The 18,661-nt window shown below is 30.6% G+C and overlaps 1 protein-coding gene and 1 long non-coding RNA gene across 2 annotated transcripts in view; both read left to right on the top strand.

The window, feature by feature from the left end:
- Positions 1 to 11,933, top strand: part of LOC107171598 (uncharacterized) — a 32,646-nt gene extending 20,713 nt beyond the window's left edge. Inside the window, exons 4-5 of the long non-coding RNA XR_016191931.1 lie at positions 9,232 to 9,267; positions 11,924 to 11,933. This is a non-coding gene — a long non-coding RNA (uncharacterized LOC107171598). The remainder of the gene's footprint in view (positions 1 to 9,231; positions 9,268 to 11,923) is intronic.
- Positions 11,934 to 13,606: 1,673 nt separating this feature from the next.
- Positions 13,607 to 17,042, top strand: LOC149054999 (general transcription factor II-I repeat domain-containing protein 2-like). Its single transcript, XM_089228664.1, has 2 exons — positions 13,607 to 13,630; positions 14,913 to 17,042. The coding sequence occupies exon 2, from the start codon at positions 15,721 to 15,723 to the stop codon at positions 16,741 to 16,743; it is 1,023 nt and encodes a 340-aa protein (XP_089084790.1). The 5' UTR covers positions 13,607 to 13,630; positions 14,913 to 15,720; the 3' UTR covers positions 16,744 to 17,042.
- The last annotated feature ends 1,619 nt before the right edge of the window (positions 17,043 to 18,661 follow it).

An 18,661-nucleotide genomic window follows, 5' to 3' on the forward strand; every position in this document is an offset into this window, starting at 1 on the left:
GATAATGCTCTCCGTCCCACGGTCCCCTCTTGCCTCCGCTCATAGGTAACACCAAACAACACACACACACTGTCACGTATACCTACCTAGTACCCGTGGTTCGGATGACTGGCCGACACTGTATCGTATTATTAACACCTCATTAACGGCATAGGTAATAATAATGTAAAAATGTAAAGTTCACCGGCCAAACATATTTGATGATTATTACGCAACATTATTATGCAACGCTGTCCGGTGAACAACCCGCCCGGTCACGGCCATTTCGTATTAGTATATTTTCTTCGCTTCTACGGACCACAGCATGTCGGAGTAAAGAAGAAGAAAGTCGCCGAGTGCGTCTTCGGGACGACGCTCAACGGCCCTGAACAATGATGGTAGTATAATTTTATTAATGTTGTGAATACAACACACACACACCCACACCTTGGCCGGTGAATTTGTATTAATAAAAATTAAATAGGTTTTGACACCTTTGGTGTTCTTTGAAATTATATATTATAATATTCTGATGATCCGTATACGTATACTATGTTTTATGTGGATATGTTATTATTGATTTATTTATACGCTGGTGACCGATATCCGGAGCCATGCTTGAAATTGACATACAGTCAAATTCCATATTTTATTCTATTATGTATTTATATTTTATATTGATCTATTGTATCTGATCGGTGACCTTCAGTTGCGGCCAAGTTTTTATGCCGTATGGCTTTTCTTGGTCATAAATTAAAATTTTATTCCTAATATACTTTAAATAATCACTCCCCATATCTATGTTTTTTTTTTTTTTTAACTTTTTCCCCTTTTCCGAGTCACTTATTCATTTTATATGTAAAAAAAAAATCCCATATGCTCCGGTTTCCGAATCTCGGCTGTGGGTTGGCGACCTATGCTAGCCTCGTCAATGTGCACTCCACGCCGAATCTGGGTATGGCCCCGTGCGAGATGTTACAATGTCACATATATAATATTATCTGGAAAAACAATTTCTTTCCCAACACTGGCGAAACTGCACAATAATCCCGCTACTGAAACCAAATAAATCTAAATTCCAAGTGGACAGTTACAGACCAATCTCCCTATTCAACAATATTAGCAAAATACTAGAAAAAATAGTAAACTCAAGGCTATCATGGTACTTAGAAAAAATAAATTATCATTCAACTTTTCAAAACGGATTCCATAAAAACAAATCCACAATTGACAGCTTAGGATATATCCAAATCGAAATAAATATAACATTTGCCGAAAATCAATCTATGAGTTTAATAAGCTTAGACATAGAAAAAGCCTACGACTGCACTTGGAAACATAGAATAATCTCAAAATTAAACACAATATTATGTCACGGAAACTTATTAAATTATATTAAACATTTTTTACAAACCAGATCATTCCAAGTAAAACTAAGCAACACAACTTTAGAAACATTTTCTCAAGAAAATGGAATACCCCAAGGTTCAAGTTTGTCCCCAAAATTATTTTTAATAGCCATAAATGATATAACAAACTGCTTTACTGAACCCATCAAGTACACCCTCTTCGCAGATGACTTAAATATTTTTTACAGAAGCAAACAAACAAAAACAATTCAAATTCTACTTCAAGAAAGTTTAAATAACCTAACAAAGTGGTCTTCAGAATCAGGCTTCAATTTTTCACCAAGTAAATCACAGAGCATCAGTTTTACAAAAAAAAGAAATCATTAACCTCCCACTTTCAAAATAAACGAACAAACGATCCCAAACAAAGACACGATAAAAATTCTAGGCATTACATTTGACAAAAAATTATCATGGATACCTCATCTAAGACTTATCAAAAAAGAAACATCCCAAAGAACAAACATCATAAAAATACTAACACACACTACATGGGGTTCCAAAAGCAAACTACTAATTCAATTACATAAATCACTTATCCAGTCAAAATTAGAATATGGCGCAGAAGTTTACCTATCAGCCAAAAACAGTGCTTTAAAAACAATAGACCCAATACACAACACATGTCTACGCCTAGCCATCGGAGCATTCAAATCCAGACCGGTTGAAAGCATCTACATTATAGCTAGCGAACCCCCTCTCTGGATCCGAAGAATTCAAAAAACCAAAACAAGAACGTCCAAATAATTTGGACACCAGGACATTGCAAAATTCACGGAAATGAATTAGTCGATCATCACGCAAAAGAAGCCATAGTATCCGAAACTCCCAAACAAAAAAGTAACACAATATTAGACACAAAAAAAACACATAAAAATAATCACTCAAAATATATGGCAAAATCACTGGTCAAACCAAAACAACAAATTACGTGAAATAAAACACAACATAAATCCCTGGCCGCAATACAAAATTTCAAGAAAAACCGAAATAATAATAAACCGACTCAGAATCGGACACACCCACCTCACACATGGACACCTCATGAAGAACCAACCACCGTCAGGAATGCACCACATGCGGAGTAAACCTCTCAATAAAACACTTGATGACAGAATGCCGATCAAATGAAGAAGAAAGAGAAAAACTAGATATATCAACCAACTTATACGAATCGATCAAACCCGACTGTCAACCCGAAAAAATCATGTCATTCCTCAGGACAACCAAAATAGATAAATACATTTAATTAGAATAAATATAGTTTTAAGAATACTATAATGTAAATCATGTAGGTATAAAGCTAATGGCCCATGTCGCCGAAGCTATAATATCAATAAAAAAAAAAAAAAAATTGTGATTATGCATTCTTATGATTTTTTAATCACCATAAGAATAACTTATTAGGAACTTATTAGGAACTTTGTATTAAATTTTCAAGTATTTTGATAGGGCCAAACAAATTTTAAAAATATTCATGGTTTTGACGAATTTTTGTCAATATTTGAACTTAAAATGCTAATAAAAAAAAATTGTGCCTATGTATACTTATAATTTTTTATTCACTATAAGCATAACTTATGAGGAACTTTGTATTAAATTTTCAAGTATTTTGATAGGGCCAAAAAAAATTTATCAACACTTCAAAAAACAATTTTCAGAAAAATTGAAAATTTCAGTTGTCTATAAATATCTCCAAAAAAGTCAAAATATTTTGAAAATTATATCATGTAAAGAAAATGCCAATCTAAATAACTGGTAAAATTTTCAAGTATCTACAACTTATACTTTTTGAATAATAACAAATATTTAAAATCGTTATCGTTACGCTATTTCGTACAAATTTAAAATTCAAACGCACTTCAAATTTTTCCTACAATGATGCTTCGAGTTTTTTCTATAGCTATTTGAAGGAAAACTTACGGAAAACTTAGTGTTGTATTCTTAATCCTTAGTTATAAAGACAAAAGTGTTTATGATTTTTCAACTTCAAAATTACTTGCAAATTTTCGTGTTTTTGACAGATTTCGAAAAATTTGAACTATAAACGCTTATAAAAAAAAATCGGGTAAATCGTGGATGTCGCTCTGCTGTACAGTAGGTTACTGTAGTGGATGGGATTAAATTTGAATGCAATGATAGGTATCATTGTATACGAACAACGATTCTGAACGGAGAGGATTTGTCAGTCTAGGATATATTATATTTAAATATTGTCATATATTCTATTTTGAAACAAATATTTGATTTTTCAATTAAGACGCATTTTGCATAAGGCATAGTTAATCAATTAGTGTAGTTATCATGCAGTTATCATAATTCATAATACCTTATATTATCATAAATATACATATACCTGGTTTGAGGATAAATCGTTATCATTACGCGATTTTATAAAAATTTAAAACTCAAACGCTCGAAACATTTTTCCTATAATGACGCTTCCAATTTTCTCTACAGCTATTTGAAGCAAAACTTATGGAAAACTTAGTGTTGAATTTTTAATCCTTAGTTATAAACACAAACAATTTTATGATTTTTCAACTTCAAAATTATTCGCAAATTTTCGCGTTTTCGACAGATTTCGTAAAATTTTGAACTATAAACGCTTATTAAAAAAAATGTGACTTACGATTTTAAATTTTTTTTAGCTACAATAAGAACAACTCATGAGGATCCTTGTATGAAATGTTTAAATTTTTTTGGTCATCCAACATTTTTTTACCGACACTTCAAAAAAAAATTGAAAATTTCAGTGGTCTATAAATAACTCAAAATTTTGCATAAAAATTCCCCGTTTTTCTGACATTATTTTTTTGTTTTTCTCGATTTTTTTGAAAACTGTTGGAAAATGTTTACTTTTGACCTGATAATGCACCATGTATATTCACTTTTACATCAGAAACCACCCTTGTAGTTTGAAATTGAAACATTATTTCGACTAGTTATGCTGTAAACAGACACAAAAAAAAAAAAAAAAAAAACACACATTGTAAAATCAATACATTCATCACTTCGTTCAGAATCGAATAGTATAAACAACTCCGTATTGCCGAATATAACACCTCCTTCAACCACCAATACTTCTGGAGCTGTATCTCGCAAACCAATCAACGACAAATAAAAATGTTAACGCGAAAATTCATTTTAAAAAAAAAATGGTTTTATTAACTCATGATATTTTTAATATATGTTACCATTTTAAAATCAAAAGTTGATAGTGTATTACTGGTGGTTTCGCCAATAAATATAAGGGGGGAAAAATTAAAATATTATACGGTTTTAGAAATACATAAACCTAGAAGTTAAAAAAATAAAAATTCAAAAAGTTAATAATTATTAATTTTTGAGATAGGTATTTAGTGCAGTTTTTTCAGTTTTGAATAATGAGTTAATTTTACTAATGATAATACTATATAATGTAGGTACATATAGGTTTTTATCGTAATACTATATCGATCAATCAGTTACAAATCCAACGACCCGGCAGGGTCGCGCTAAGTATAAAAAAAAAAAGCCTTAAAATGAACGCATAAATACTGAAAGAACTTCCAAAGAAAGCTATCATTCATCTTACACACATATACAACGCTATTTTCGCTTGGAATGCATTCCAGAACAATGGAAACGGGCACAAGTTATTATGTTGCTCAAACCAGGAAAACCACCTGAAAATGTCACATCATACCGACCGATATCACTCCTTCCAAGTTTATCTAAACTTTTAGAGAAACTTCTGCTCAAACGCCTAAAACCGATTATAGAGGAAAAAAATCTTATACCAGAACATCAGTTTGGATTTCGCAACAAACATTCAACAATCGATCAAGTACATCGAGTTACTAATGTGATTAGTAAAGCTCTTGAAGAAAAAAAGTACTGCTGTGGAGTATTCCTTGACGTAGCTCAGGCTTTTGACAAAGTCTGGCACAAAGGACTCCTCATCAAACTGCGTGATCAGCTGCCACATACCTGGTGTGCACTTCTTGAATCATACTTGACTGACCGTCAATTTCGAGTCATACACGAAGAAGCGATAACCGAATGGAAAGATATATCAGCTGGAGTACCGCAAGGTAGTGTTTTAGGACCTATCTTGTATTTACTCTATACGGCTGATATACCAAATGATGATAACACAACATTAGCTATGTTTGTCGATGATACAGCAATTTTGTCTAACACGTAATAGTCAGCTTACTGCAAACAATAACTTACAGAGGTCAATCGACAATATCTTTGCCTGGACAAGACGTTGGAAAATTAAGATTAATGGCGATAAATCGGTGCACGTTAACTATACGTTACGCAAAACCGAAACCATCCAAATAATATTGAATCAATCACCAATCCCACAAAATATTCAGAAAAATATCTTGGAATGCACCTTGACTCTCATCTAAACTGGAAACACCACGTCCGTCAGAAAAAAATTCAGATTAAAGAACAAATGCGAAAACTTTATTGGTTAGTCGGACCTCACTCCGAGTTAACCATAGAAAACAAACGTCTACTGTATGTAGCAATTATAAAACCGATCTGGATATATGGCATTCAATTGTGGGGTTGTGCCAGTAAGTCTAACATCGATGTAATACAACGCTGTCAAAATATTGCACTTAGGACCATCACTGCAGCCTACCGGTTCGAAAGAAACAATGCAATTCACCGTGATATGATGCTGCCTACAATAGCAGACGAAATCCAAAGGTTTGCTCGCAAACACGAGACGAGGCTAGATCACCATGTCAATCCATTGGCCATTCAATTATTAGATAACTCCAAGGATATCCGACGTCTTAAGCTTCTGAAACCATACGACTTAGTTTAAGATTTTAGATTAAGGCAGGAGACACTTCATTGGAAGTGACTCCATCAACGTGTAATATACATATATATTTTATTTCAAGTATGTAAAATATGTGTAATTGTCAAACATATTTATAAAGACCTTTGGGTCGTTTAAATAATAAAGCCCCAGGGCATTAAAAAAAAAAAAAAAAAAAAAAAAATGAACGCATCGGCAATCACAACGCGTGACAACTGCCGGGTATAATTACAGGAAGCATCTGAAATCACGAAAAAAAATAGTTGACAATGCATACCTAATTTCTTGTACAATAATTTAGTTTGACAATGCACCAATCTTATTGGAAATGTTCCGTAGAAGTGCATGCTGCACTTTTTAATCCGATCTGAACATTATAAATGGAGTTATAGCCAAATATATTATGAATTTTTATGGCAAAAAAAGAAAATGTTATTCGATAATATTCCCTGCGGCCCGCATGAAGTTCCCCGCCCACTGAGGAGATACACACACACACTTACCGTACACGCATGCTTTGTCACAGCGCTTGCGGTGGCGGTGTTTTCAGTTAATACGTAACGGCTCGCGTGTCGCGTATATTATCATTTATCAATATTGTTCTTTCTTGCGTCGACCGTCGTCCTTCTTGCACGTCCAGCGTTATTTTATGTTTTATTGACTGACGTATTATAAGTTATAACCTCAAATACGCGCACGTTATTTTAACCGTGTATTATTGTATTGTATTGTATTATTATTTTAACTGTGTGTAATTAATTTTGAGAATGACTCGTTATTCTTTAAGGAAAATAAAACATAAACGTCGAAAAAACTATTTAAATCATCGGGATGAAGCTCTCACTTATCAAAAAATATATAGAACTGTTCATAAATCCCAACCAGGTACACGTAAAAAGCATGATGTCTTGTTTGCATTTAAAGGTTCACTTGAAAAGTGGACTAATAAATTAATACCCAATTTGAATCTTCCTCTCGGAAAAACTAGACCCATTATTGAAAAAATGATCAAATGGGTTTTAATTCAAAGAAATAGCAGTATAAAAACGTATACTAAAAATGTTAAACTCTTAAAAACGCATATTTCAAGTATCAACTACACAGTGGCTGTGCCAAAAAATGAACAATTAAATTTTGATTTATTGTGTTCTATACTAGGTCAGTCAAAGCATAGCAAAAACACTGAACCATACTTTTTTGAATCTGCTTATAAAGTATTACCTGAATCATATCATGAAAAATTAGAATTAAATGACAAAGGGCAAATTATTAATTTATTTCCTCCTATAAATGCTAATAGTCCAAAAATTGCATGGCACTGTAATAGTGTCATATGTAATTTGCAATGTTCTTACATTATACCGAGACTCTTAGAAATATTAAAACTGCTTTTAAGCTTGAGGCTAGAACAATTCCCTAATAAGACCAACAATTTTGATCTATGTACTAACAAATTTAGTAGGTCTACAAAGTTAGGACATTCAATTGTTTGTCACCAGAATTTCAGCTGTAGCTCTACTATATTATTATATATCTACTCTGGCCTCGGGGGGGGGGGGGGGGGGGGGGAGATTATATTAATGGAAAAAAATAATTAAAAACTTAAATGTTTGATATATAATAATACATATATGACATTATAATATTTAATAATAATGATTACAACAACAACAACAATAATAATAATAATAATAATAACATAAAAAAAATTAGTGATATCCCAACAAAAACACTAGGTACGCCAAACTCCGTGTAAAAAAACGCTCAGTATAAAAAAAATCCACCTCAAAAAGTTGTAATATCATTTTATAGCTATGTATTTAAAATGTGCTTATAAATTGAACTTAGCTGGTGACTTTAAAATTATAACATTTAATTAGTAATTTATAACAATTAATTTATGTAACACTTAATTAGTATCACTCATTTTCAAAGATAACATGTATACTCAATACGAAATGAATTCTCATGAGTTTTAAATAAAGTCACCAGCTAAGTTCAATTTATAAGCAATGAATTTTAACATAAATTATAATAATATATCTATTCCTATATAGTTTAAATACATAGCTATAAAATGATATCACAACTTTTTGAGGTGTATTTTTTTTATACTGAGCGTTTTTTTACACGGAGTTTGGCGTAGTGTTTTTGTTGGGATATTATATATATTGGAGTATGGATTATGGAGTATGGAAAAACCAGTTTTCCTTACACTCGGTCATCGTCTGTTTTATCGTCATCATTTTCCAAATATTATTGATTTTATGTAATATTTTGATTAATTTAAAAGTTAATTTACATACAATTTATATTCATAGGTAAATTTTAGTGAAATTTGATTGATTCTTAGTTTTCAAGTTTTTTATTTTATGACTGTCACTCTCCTAGGTTTTGACAGATGGGCGCCCGAGGCTAGGGGTCGGCAACCTGCGGCTCGCGAGCCACATGTGGGTCTTTCGATCTTAAGTTGCGGCTGTCCAGTTCTACACGCAAACATTAATATTCAATGTTCAAAAACAATATTTTATCATATAAAAAAATTTATATTATTTTTGTTGCTTTTGAAAATATGAAATAATAGGCACATAACAATGACTTGATACATAAAATAACAACTTATGAGCTAGACTTAACAAAACTTTCAAAAGACATGCAAAGCTTATGCCCCCATTGATGTAACCCGTTAATTTATAACTGTGAAATTGTATTATTATGGCTATTAAAATTTAAAAATTATGAAAATATTTAGTGGCTCTTTAAAATCAGAAAAATGTTGTATATTGTAACTTTTGGCTCTTTCGTCAAAAAAGGTTGCCAATCCCTGCCCTAGGCTATATCTCTATATGTATTCGAAATCCATTCGGGCCACTGTAAACCTTAAAAAGAAAAAAAACAATAAATAATGTTTTATTCAAGAAATACCTCTTTAGCTAGTTCATTGAAAGATGCTGTATAAAAATTAGGTACTATTATAATAGTAAATTTTATAATAATATAATAATTAAATTTCAGATACATCCGATGATTACCAAGTAGGTGACTGGAACCGTATGTATTTTAAACTAAATTATTAATAAAATTTTAAATATCATTTATCTTGTAAATGTATACCTACTACAACATTTAATGTCATAATCTGAATATTATTTTAAATTTTTTAATGAAAGAGCAATCATAAATTCCCAACGACACTTAATAGAACGTGATACCCGCATGTATTGTCTCCGTCTTACAAGTGCGCAACATACCAATAACTGTTTCGCGCGGGAATGAACTGAGAAGTCTACAGAAAACCAAATTTTCACAATGAAAAAAAGAGAATTTTAACTGTCTCTGGGCTTTTAATTTTTCGATAACACCAATATATCAAAAGTAATTGAAGTTTAAAAAACTTAAAAATATTAGAGTTTTAAAAGTATTATAACTGTTTTCTTATTAAAGATATCAAACAAATAAAAACGGTATGACATATAAAATATCATCTTCTATACTGTGTTAACTTTTGGTGTTTCTACTAAGCGTACAGACCACGGCTATCAACACAGGTTGGAGCTCGCGACCTTATTACGTGTCGAAGTGGAGAACAGAGGTACTATCAGCGCTAGGTGTTACTGGCCCGACATTATTACGTCTCATATAGGATATTAGATGGTTTTTTGTTTCTATCTTCTAAATAACATAATTTAGCAATAATTAGTATATAACTAAAATTGTTGGTCACATTGTTTTCTATCAGGTGACCAAATCATATTGTTTTTATCACCAATATACGGACATTTATCGGCGTTATGATATGGTCGGCAGTCGCGAGCCTGTTTGGCTGTATTGTCTAATTTACATCAACCGTGTTTTTAAGTTTTAACCTCGCTTACCGACTAATGTTTCGAAATTAGCTACACATTTTTTAATAACGGTTAAATGTTAAAATTATTAAACCTATACATAAATGCTTAAAAATTAAAAAAGGTTAGGTTAGATTAAAAAACTTAAAAATGGTAAAAATTATTTTTAAGCAATATTAAAAACTCAAAAGTAATCATAATGACCCCTTTCCCTAATTACATTCCGATGAACAAACAATATTATTATATATACAGTTTTGTGAAGGAAAAGTTAAAAAACAAAACTATTAAATGTTATATCTGGAAATTGTATGTATGAATAAAAAATAAAATATAAATATATAGTTTATTATACATTATATATAATACAAAATATATTATAATAGTAAATATTACAATCAAGGTTAATTATTTATTGACAATGTAAACATCAGACAATACATTAACGCGGCGGTTAAACAGGCTCACGAGTCGGTAGTCACGATCACATCACAACGCCGATAAATTGTTGTATATTGGTGATAAAAATAATATAATTTGATCAACCGATAGAAAACAATGTGGCCAACAAATTTAGTTATGTACTAATTATTGCTAAATTATGTTATTTAAAAAATAGAAACAAAAAACCATTTAATATCCTATATGAGACGTGTTAATGTCGGGCCAGTAACACCTAGCGCTGTTAGTACCTCTGGTCGCCACTTCGACACGGCAGCTACACGTGCAACATATCCGCAAGCTCCAACCCGAGTAGATAACTGTGGTACAGACTGAGTGGTTTTATACCACGCTAAACAGTTTTTGGAATGTTACTCACTTGTAAAACGGAGACAGCATCATGCGGTTATCACGTCCTCTTAAGATTAATTTAAAATTTAAATTGAACACTGACATTAATATTAAACAACCGATTGAGACATTTCACCCACCCACCAGCTTACTAAAGTAAGCCCTCAACGGTGTTTGCCATCAATCATCATCAGACCACTTGCTCTCTCACGCTACCACGTCCACCGGTCCACCGCCGTCTGTAATCACCACTATTTTTTTTATACTTGTTCGTCCATCCTAGCACGTTCGTCGTCGTCTACAACGTTTTAGGAAGAATAGGTGAAGTCAAGAGTGTCCTCAAGGGTGGCGAATGGGGCAGTAGTCCCCCCCCCCCATGTCCTTTATATTCTTTCTTAAAATGTTCATAATTTATATTAAAATATTACACTAGGAAAAAAAATTATAAGTACTCAGTAAAATCATATGATATCGAATGTTAGACCAAAAAAGAAACCAATGTTATCACTACGAAAAAAATACAAATGTGAACAGTTATAACGAGGCAGCTGCTACCTGTAAAACACCTAGTGATTGGTGTATTTATATAAGTAGAATGTGTGAAAGATTCTAGTTTTTTGGAAAATTATTTTAAAAATATAGAATGAATTTGTGGACGCGCCTCTGTCCTCTATTCTTCTGATTCATAATCAAATAAACACAAAAATAATACTTTGGATTTTATATTCAACATAATTCATTAAAAAATTGTAACGTAAAACCATGAATCTTAATTCGTGCGTAAAACAAAACGCATAACATAATAACACAGATTTCTCTATATCACAGAACAATAATTGTTTATAGCATAGTTTCAAGGTGGTTTCATCATTTTTAGTATATTATTATAGTTAAGTTGTCTATCACAGTATCACGGACTTAAATATCTTAATCCATGTAATCTATGTATAATAATGATAATACGTTATGGCTTCGCAAAAATACTAGCCAGTGTTCTCTAATGCCATACACAGAAATATGCAAATTAACCTTTTTAGTATTGTATTTAATTGGTTTTATTTAATTTTTAGAAAGCAAATGTAAGTATTTCCATTGTTTTTTGGTTGATGAAGTCTTTTAAGTTCATATAACAGAATGTAGTTTTATAATCGTACAAATTTTACTGTTTTATAATAATATGTCCATCAGGTTATTTAAGCTATTACATAAAACTATACTAAATCGATTAAAAATTATAATTTAAAAACCTACATTCGACTGCTGAAGTCTCTATTTTGTGATTCAAACTACTGATTACTGTGTTTGTAAATATTATATTAAACTATGACCTATGTACTCTTGTGAATAACGTTTCCATTTTCTGTTAAGAGGACGCTACCCCCACATAATGCTGTCTCCGTCTTATAAATGTAAAGCATATAACAAAAGCTGTTTTGCACGGGAAAGAAACAAGAAGACTACAGACTTAACTATAAGAAACAAAATTTCTACCACCTAAAAAGGAGAATTTTGGCTATGAAATATCGTTTTTATTTTTTCGATATCAGAACTACAAAAAAAGTTATTCAAATTTGAAAAACACAAAAATAAGAAACAATAAGGAACAATAAGAACTTTTTTCGTATAAGTGATATGAAAAAAAATTACAAACGATAGTTCCCAGATAATGTTCTCAACTATATTGTATATAAATTTGGAGTCTACTACAGCCTGAGTGGTTCTTTCCTGCGAATACAATTTTTGCTATGTTATACATTTGTTAGACGGTTAGGTTAGGTTAGGTGACGCAACAACAGACGCGGGTGTATCGCATTCTTAATATAACCAAATTTTCCGAGGGTGACTTAAATGGTAGGCCAATAATCTTTAAGATCTAAGTAAAATTGTCAGAGAAAAAACGTCCACGGTAAAAATGTTTGAAGAAAAATGTCTGAGGTAAAATTGTTTATAATATAGGATAAATGTACAGACGAAATAATTTATTATACACACGTCATATACCAATTTTTTGCTGTGGCACATAAAGACTGAGCTGTTTGCACATTATTTATTAATATTTAATAATAAATGTATCATTTTTATTCATAATTGCATTCAGTTTTTTATTAATTAAATTCAGTATTAATGATAATAAATTCAACAAAAATAATTATTCAAATTTGCCAATAATTTTACCTATACTAATATATTATAAAATGTTAAGAAGTTATCAGCCAATACATATTCTAACGTAAAATATAGATTTAAATTTAAAAAAACAATTCAAAAATTTTTCCTTGTAAAAATGTAAAGTAACTATATTCTGGATTGACGATAAACGACATTTTGCGGATTACGACCAACTGATAAAGATTAATATTTAATAATAATAATAAATTATTATTATACAATATTAAATATAATACGAAAAAATGTTAATTATAAATACATCATATTATAGTCTATGATTTCATTTAAATTGGTAAAATAAAATATATAATAATTACTAATTACCATGTTCAGAAAGATTTCTGAAAACAATAATTAATCGAGTTTTCATTCATCATACACTATTGTATACTCTTATGACCGTATGCAAGCGACTTTTTATCGTTACTATCTTATTCATTTTAATTTATAAATTTATTGTTCTTATAACAGTTTATTGATATCATCCTAAATAAAACCATAATCAAATTAACTTGTAGTTGTGAATCGTATTTTTATTAATGTAATATTGTCAACTAAATATTATTTCTAACTTATTATAGGCGAGACAAGTCTATTCATGCTAAAATGTACGTAATTGTTTTGTTTTTTTTTATTTTACGTATCTCATATTTGTCTGCTATTATAATAATACACTAATATAGCAATATTACACAGTATTACTTTATGAGATACGTTTGTCTTAGTAGATACATCCTATATCAGATATTATTATTTTTTTTTACAATGGCCATTCAATTATACAAATCAAGGATAGGTTAAGCTCTCGAATATTCACTGAAAAACCAAAATAACAGCTTCATCATTCTAAGTGATTCCCTAAGCTCAACAACAAATATAACAAAAAATAACAAAACATACACACAAACCAATGGCATATCAAAATAAATCCATCTCGTCATCTCTGCCCAGTGCCCATCACGCCAAAGGAAATGTAGTTAAATTAATGTAGATTCCCTCCCATTCATCAATAAAAGGCAATGAAAATGTTTACCTGCTTACCAAAAATATAGCATTAAGAGTCCCAACGGGTAATATGGCAAACATCTCTGCTTAGGACTATAAACGCACAGTAAAATTGATATCAGCACAATCCTGGCAAAACCTCTGGTCTAAACAATATACTTAACTTAATAAAATAAAACAATAGATTCACCTAATAATCTTTCAAACAGAAAAATAGAAACCAGTATCAATAGACTTCGAATAAGTCACACCAGACTTACCCATGGATATCTGATGTCCCGTGAAGAACCTCTCATATGCACATTCTGCGGGGTCAATCTATAAAATGCATCATGACTGAGTGTATAATATGCCTGCAACACGATTGTGCACTTTTTCCTCTTCTGACCAGACTAATTACAACACGATTGCGCATCAAATGATATGTATATAATATACTATGTATAATATTTTATGTACAATATAAAATAATGTATACAATACATATTTTCTATAATTTTCAGATAATATATGCACTCAAACTATTAATTCACAAAATAAATTTTTTTCAAAATCGAAATAAAAATTTGATTTAGCTAATGATGCTGTATATTTATACTAGTCAATTTCAAACACAATTTTACAGTTAGTTAATTAAATTAAAAATAAATAATTAATTCACAATTTTCCTGATATACTCGTATAACATGGTATATTATAAATGATATTAAAGTCAATACTTAATATCGACGAATGACTGTTTGCAAGCAATGGGACCACGTTACTGTGCTAGTTACCAAATGTAATTTTTTAAATCAATTACATATTAGAAAATATATATTACGATATGAATGATATGATTATTTAATTATTATTATAATTTATTACCATTATTTTTATATAAAGGGGCAGTGTGGTGCAGTCATTAATGTGAGTGCCTCCGCCCGCCACCATGACTACTACAACCCGCTGTATAATGGTATTTATTATCTTGGATTATGACGGCCGCATGCGCCATCACATTTCAAATACGTACCGTAGCCTGCTGGTCCGTAGCGCGCTAGATGATCATAATCAGTGTTGAGACTTAACTAGATATTTCATCTAGATAATATTTATTTATCTTTTATTTTATCTAGATGAAAATGTGGATAGGTATCTCAGGGTTATCTAAGATGAAAAAATCGTTATATTTTTAGTACTATCTAGATAATATAAGTTGTTACGTACCCTATCAATATTCAAAACATAGTGTAAGTTTCTACTATGAGTAGTGATATAACTAAGTAGGCAATTAATATAAAATAACATGCTGAGGTCATCGTAAAAAAGGCGTAGATCAGGGGTCTTCAACCCGCGGCCCGCGATCACATTTGAAATTAAGCATGTATATTTTCTATTTCGATAAAATTATAACGGCTAAGGCTTAGCCGCTAAGCCATCGCTATCGGACATATGCGATAAGATAAATTTAATTATACGTACTATACCTACCTACCTACCTAGATATAAATGATCTAACCTACCTAGAGATAAATGTTGGCTGTTGCCTGTTAGTTCGTAATCGATTGTGGGATGAGCATAATACTCGTGTGAAATATGTTTATGTGTAAATAAAGACTCAGAAGCCAGTGTCAAAGCTAGTTATATAATAACACAAAAAATTGCCGCTAAATCGAAGCCGTTCACTGATGGTGAATTTATAAAAGAGTGGATGGAGGCGGCCTCTGAAATTTTATGTACAGCACAAAAACAACTTTTTTCCAAATTGAGTTTATCAGGTGTAACTGTAGCAAGGCGTATAGAAGAACTAGGAACTAATATTGAGAGCACCCTAAAAGAACGAATTTCTAAATTTATTTTTTATTCGCTGGCCCTTGACGAAAGTACAGATTTGTCAGATACTGCTCAATTAGCAATTTTTGTTCGGGGTATCGATTCTAATTTTAATATCACTGAAGAATTAGCCGCGCTTTTTCCAATGAAAGGCACAACAAAAAGTTGTGATATTTTTAATGCGTTAATATCGACACTTAACCGTATTGACATCAAATTAAATAACCTTTCTGGAGTTTTATCAGATGGAGCCCCATCAATGGTTGGAAAAAATGAAGGGCTCGTAGCGCTAATTAAAAAAGAAATGAGTACATGTGGTGCCTTACAACTGATGCAATATCACTGCATTATCCATCAAGAAAATGTATGTACAAAATCTGTCGGTTTTCAAACTATTATGAAAGATGTTGTAAAAATAGTAAATTTTATCAGATCAAGAGCATTGAATCATAGAGAATTTAAAAACTTTCTAAGTGAAATAGACGCTGAACAAGGTGATGTAATCTATTTTACAGATGTTCGTTGGCTCAGTAGAGGAAAAGTCTTGAAAAGGGTTTTTGATTTAAAAAACGAAATTTTTGAATTTTCTGCAAGTAAAGGAAAAAAATTTGAACAACTTAATGATAAAGAATGTAAAAATGATTTTGCCTATCTCACGGATATTACATTGCACTTGAATGAGTTGAATTTACGCTTGCAACGTCAAAACCAATTAACTCATAATTTATTCGACCATATTAAAGCTTTCGAAAATAAACTTATGCTGTGGGAAGTCCAGCTAAAAAAAAATAACACAGCTCACTTCCCATATATGTCAAAATACAATGTTACTTCAACAGAAAAATATGCAGAAGCAATTTCTGATTTAAAACAAGTTGAGGTTCTCAGATTTCAAAGCTAATGAAACATATTTTAATTTGTTTTCAATTCCATTTTCATTACCAGTTGAAGATGTCCCAGAAAACATGCAAATGGAGATCATTGATTTACAAAACAATAAAGTATTAAAAGAAAAGTACAATAATGTTGAACTTTCAATTTTTTATTTGAAATATATTAACACAGAGACATATCCTAATCTTCGAAACAACGCATTAAGAATGATGTCTCTTTTTGGCAGTACTTACACTTGTGAACATATTTTTTCACGAATGAAAATTGTCAAATCGAAAAATAGAGCTCGGTCAATTGACAGTCACTTGGAAAGTTCACTCAGAATTGCCTCGTCACAGATCCAACCAAATATAAACAAATTAGTTAGTGAAAAACAGTGTCAGTTATCACACTAAAAATAAAATAAAAAATTTGTAATTAACAAAAAATGTTTATCTATATATGTTTTAATAATAATAATTTGAAATTTAAAATGTAATCATGAAAATTTTAATAATAAAACTGAATTGTTGTATAAAATACATGTTTTTACTACGAATGCGGCCCGCAAGATTATTAAAAAATAATACGTGGCCCGCTGCATAAAAAGGTTGAAGACCCCTGCTATAAAGGTAAGTAGGTAAACTTGATTACCTAATAATCAGTCATTCTATGAACTTTTTGAAAGACAATTATTTATTAAAAAATATTAATCAATTTAAAGATTGTAAGTGGAGAAACCATGGAAAACAAAAAAAATACTAAATGTTATCTTAGTTATGACAATATCTTTATTTTCTTGCGTCGCGGGACTGAGTCACCGCTACCACGTACATCGTACTACTAACGACTGACAAAAATTAATACGCGGGTCGTCCGGCCGATCGGTGTACAGACACATACACACACACAATACAAAACAATATATTACATTAATAATAATAATAATATATGACCGGTCCGGATACGGGCGACAAACGATCATATTCTATCGGAGGCTAATCATCAGAAAAACCTGCGATTAGATTACTTATAAATATAAGTATAATATAAGTAGGTATAATATACAATTTTACAAGATAAAATATACATTTTATATTTTTATGTATAAATCATAGTTTATACCAAATTTGTTGTCGAACACGTCTACACTGATGACGGAGTTAGCAAACATTTTCTTTGATGTTCGTTCAAATACCGCCTATTGAGCGAACATTTTAGAGTTGTACGCGCACACATAGGAAACACGTACAGACTAGGTGAAACATTCTCAACGAACATGTTCGACAACAATGTTCGTCCTAGTGTGGACCCGGCTTAACTGCTTAACATGAAAAAATTAATTCCCACTCTATAAATAGACCAAAATTAAATTAAATTACTATCAATGAACGCAATGATATCATTTATTATATGATGTTATATGTGTTATATACGAGCACTGGGTATTTTATACTATGCGCAGAAAAACATTACTACAAAGAATAATTTTATACTCATTATTTATTAATTATTTAAATAATATTCGTTATTAATATGTATTATCTAAAATTTTTTATTAGGAATTTATAATATGATATTTATAAAAAGAGATATTTGTTTGGAAAAATTATGTTTTGTATTATAAATTATAATGTTTGAAATTTAAAATTTGTTTTATGCATACATTTTATTTTGTAAGGTTAAACACAATATTAAACACAATATAAATGTTCTGAAAATGGTTTATTTATTGGAAATAGCTATTTATTAGCAATTTAAACTTCAAAATTGATAAATTTTTACAAGTACCTACTATGGGATATAATTATTAATTGGATAAGTCTCATTGTTCAACTTTTAATTAATTTTAAAATACAAATTATTCTTTTATTAATCTTTGAATTATGTAAGTCAAAATGGCCAATAGGTAAATATTTATAAAGACAATTATTGTGAAATGTAGG

This window comes from Diuraphis noxia, unplaced genomic scaffold (assembly GCF_037042655.1).
Source record: "Diuraphis noxia isolate RWA-SAM2 unplaced genomic scaffold, SU_Dnox_SAM2 contig0005, whole genome shotgun sequence".
NCBI lineage: Eukaryota > Metazoa > Arthropoda > Insecta > Hemiptera > Aphididae > Diuraphis > Diuraphis noxia.

Excerpts from the sequence above, each read along its gene's own strand:
- LOC149054999 (XM_089228664.1), top strand. The coding sequence starts at position 15,721 with ATGGAGGCGGCCTCTGAAATTTTATGTACAGCACAAAAACAACTTTTT.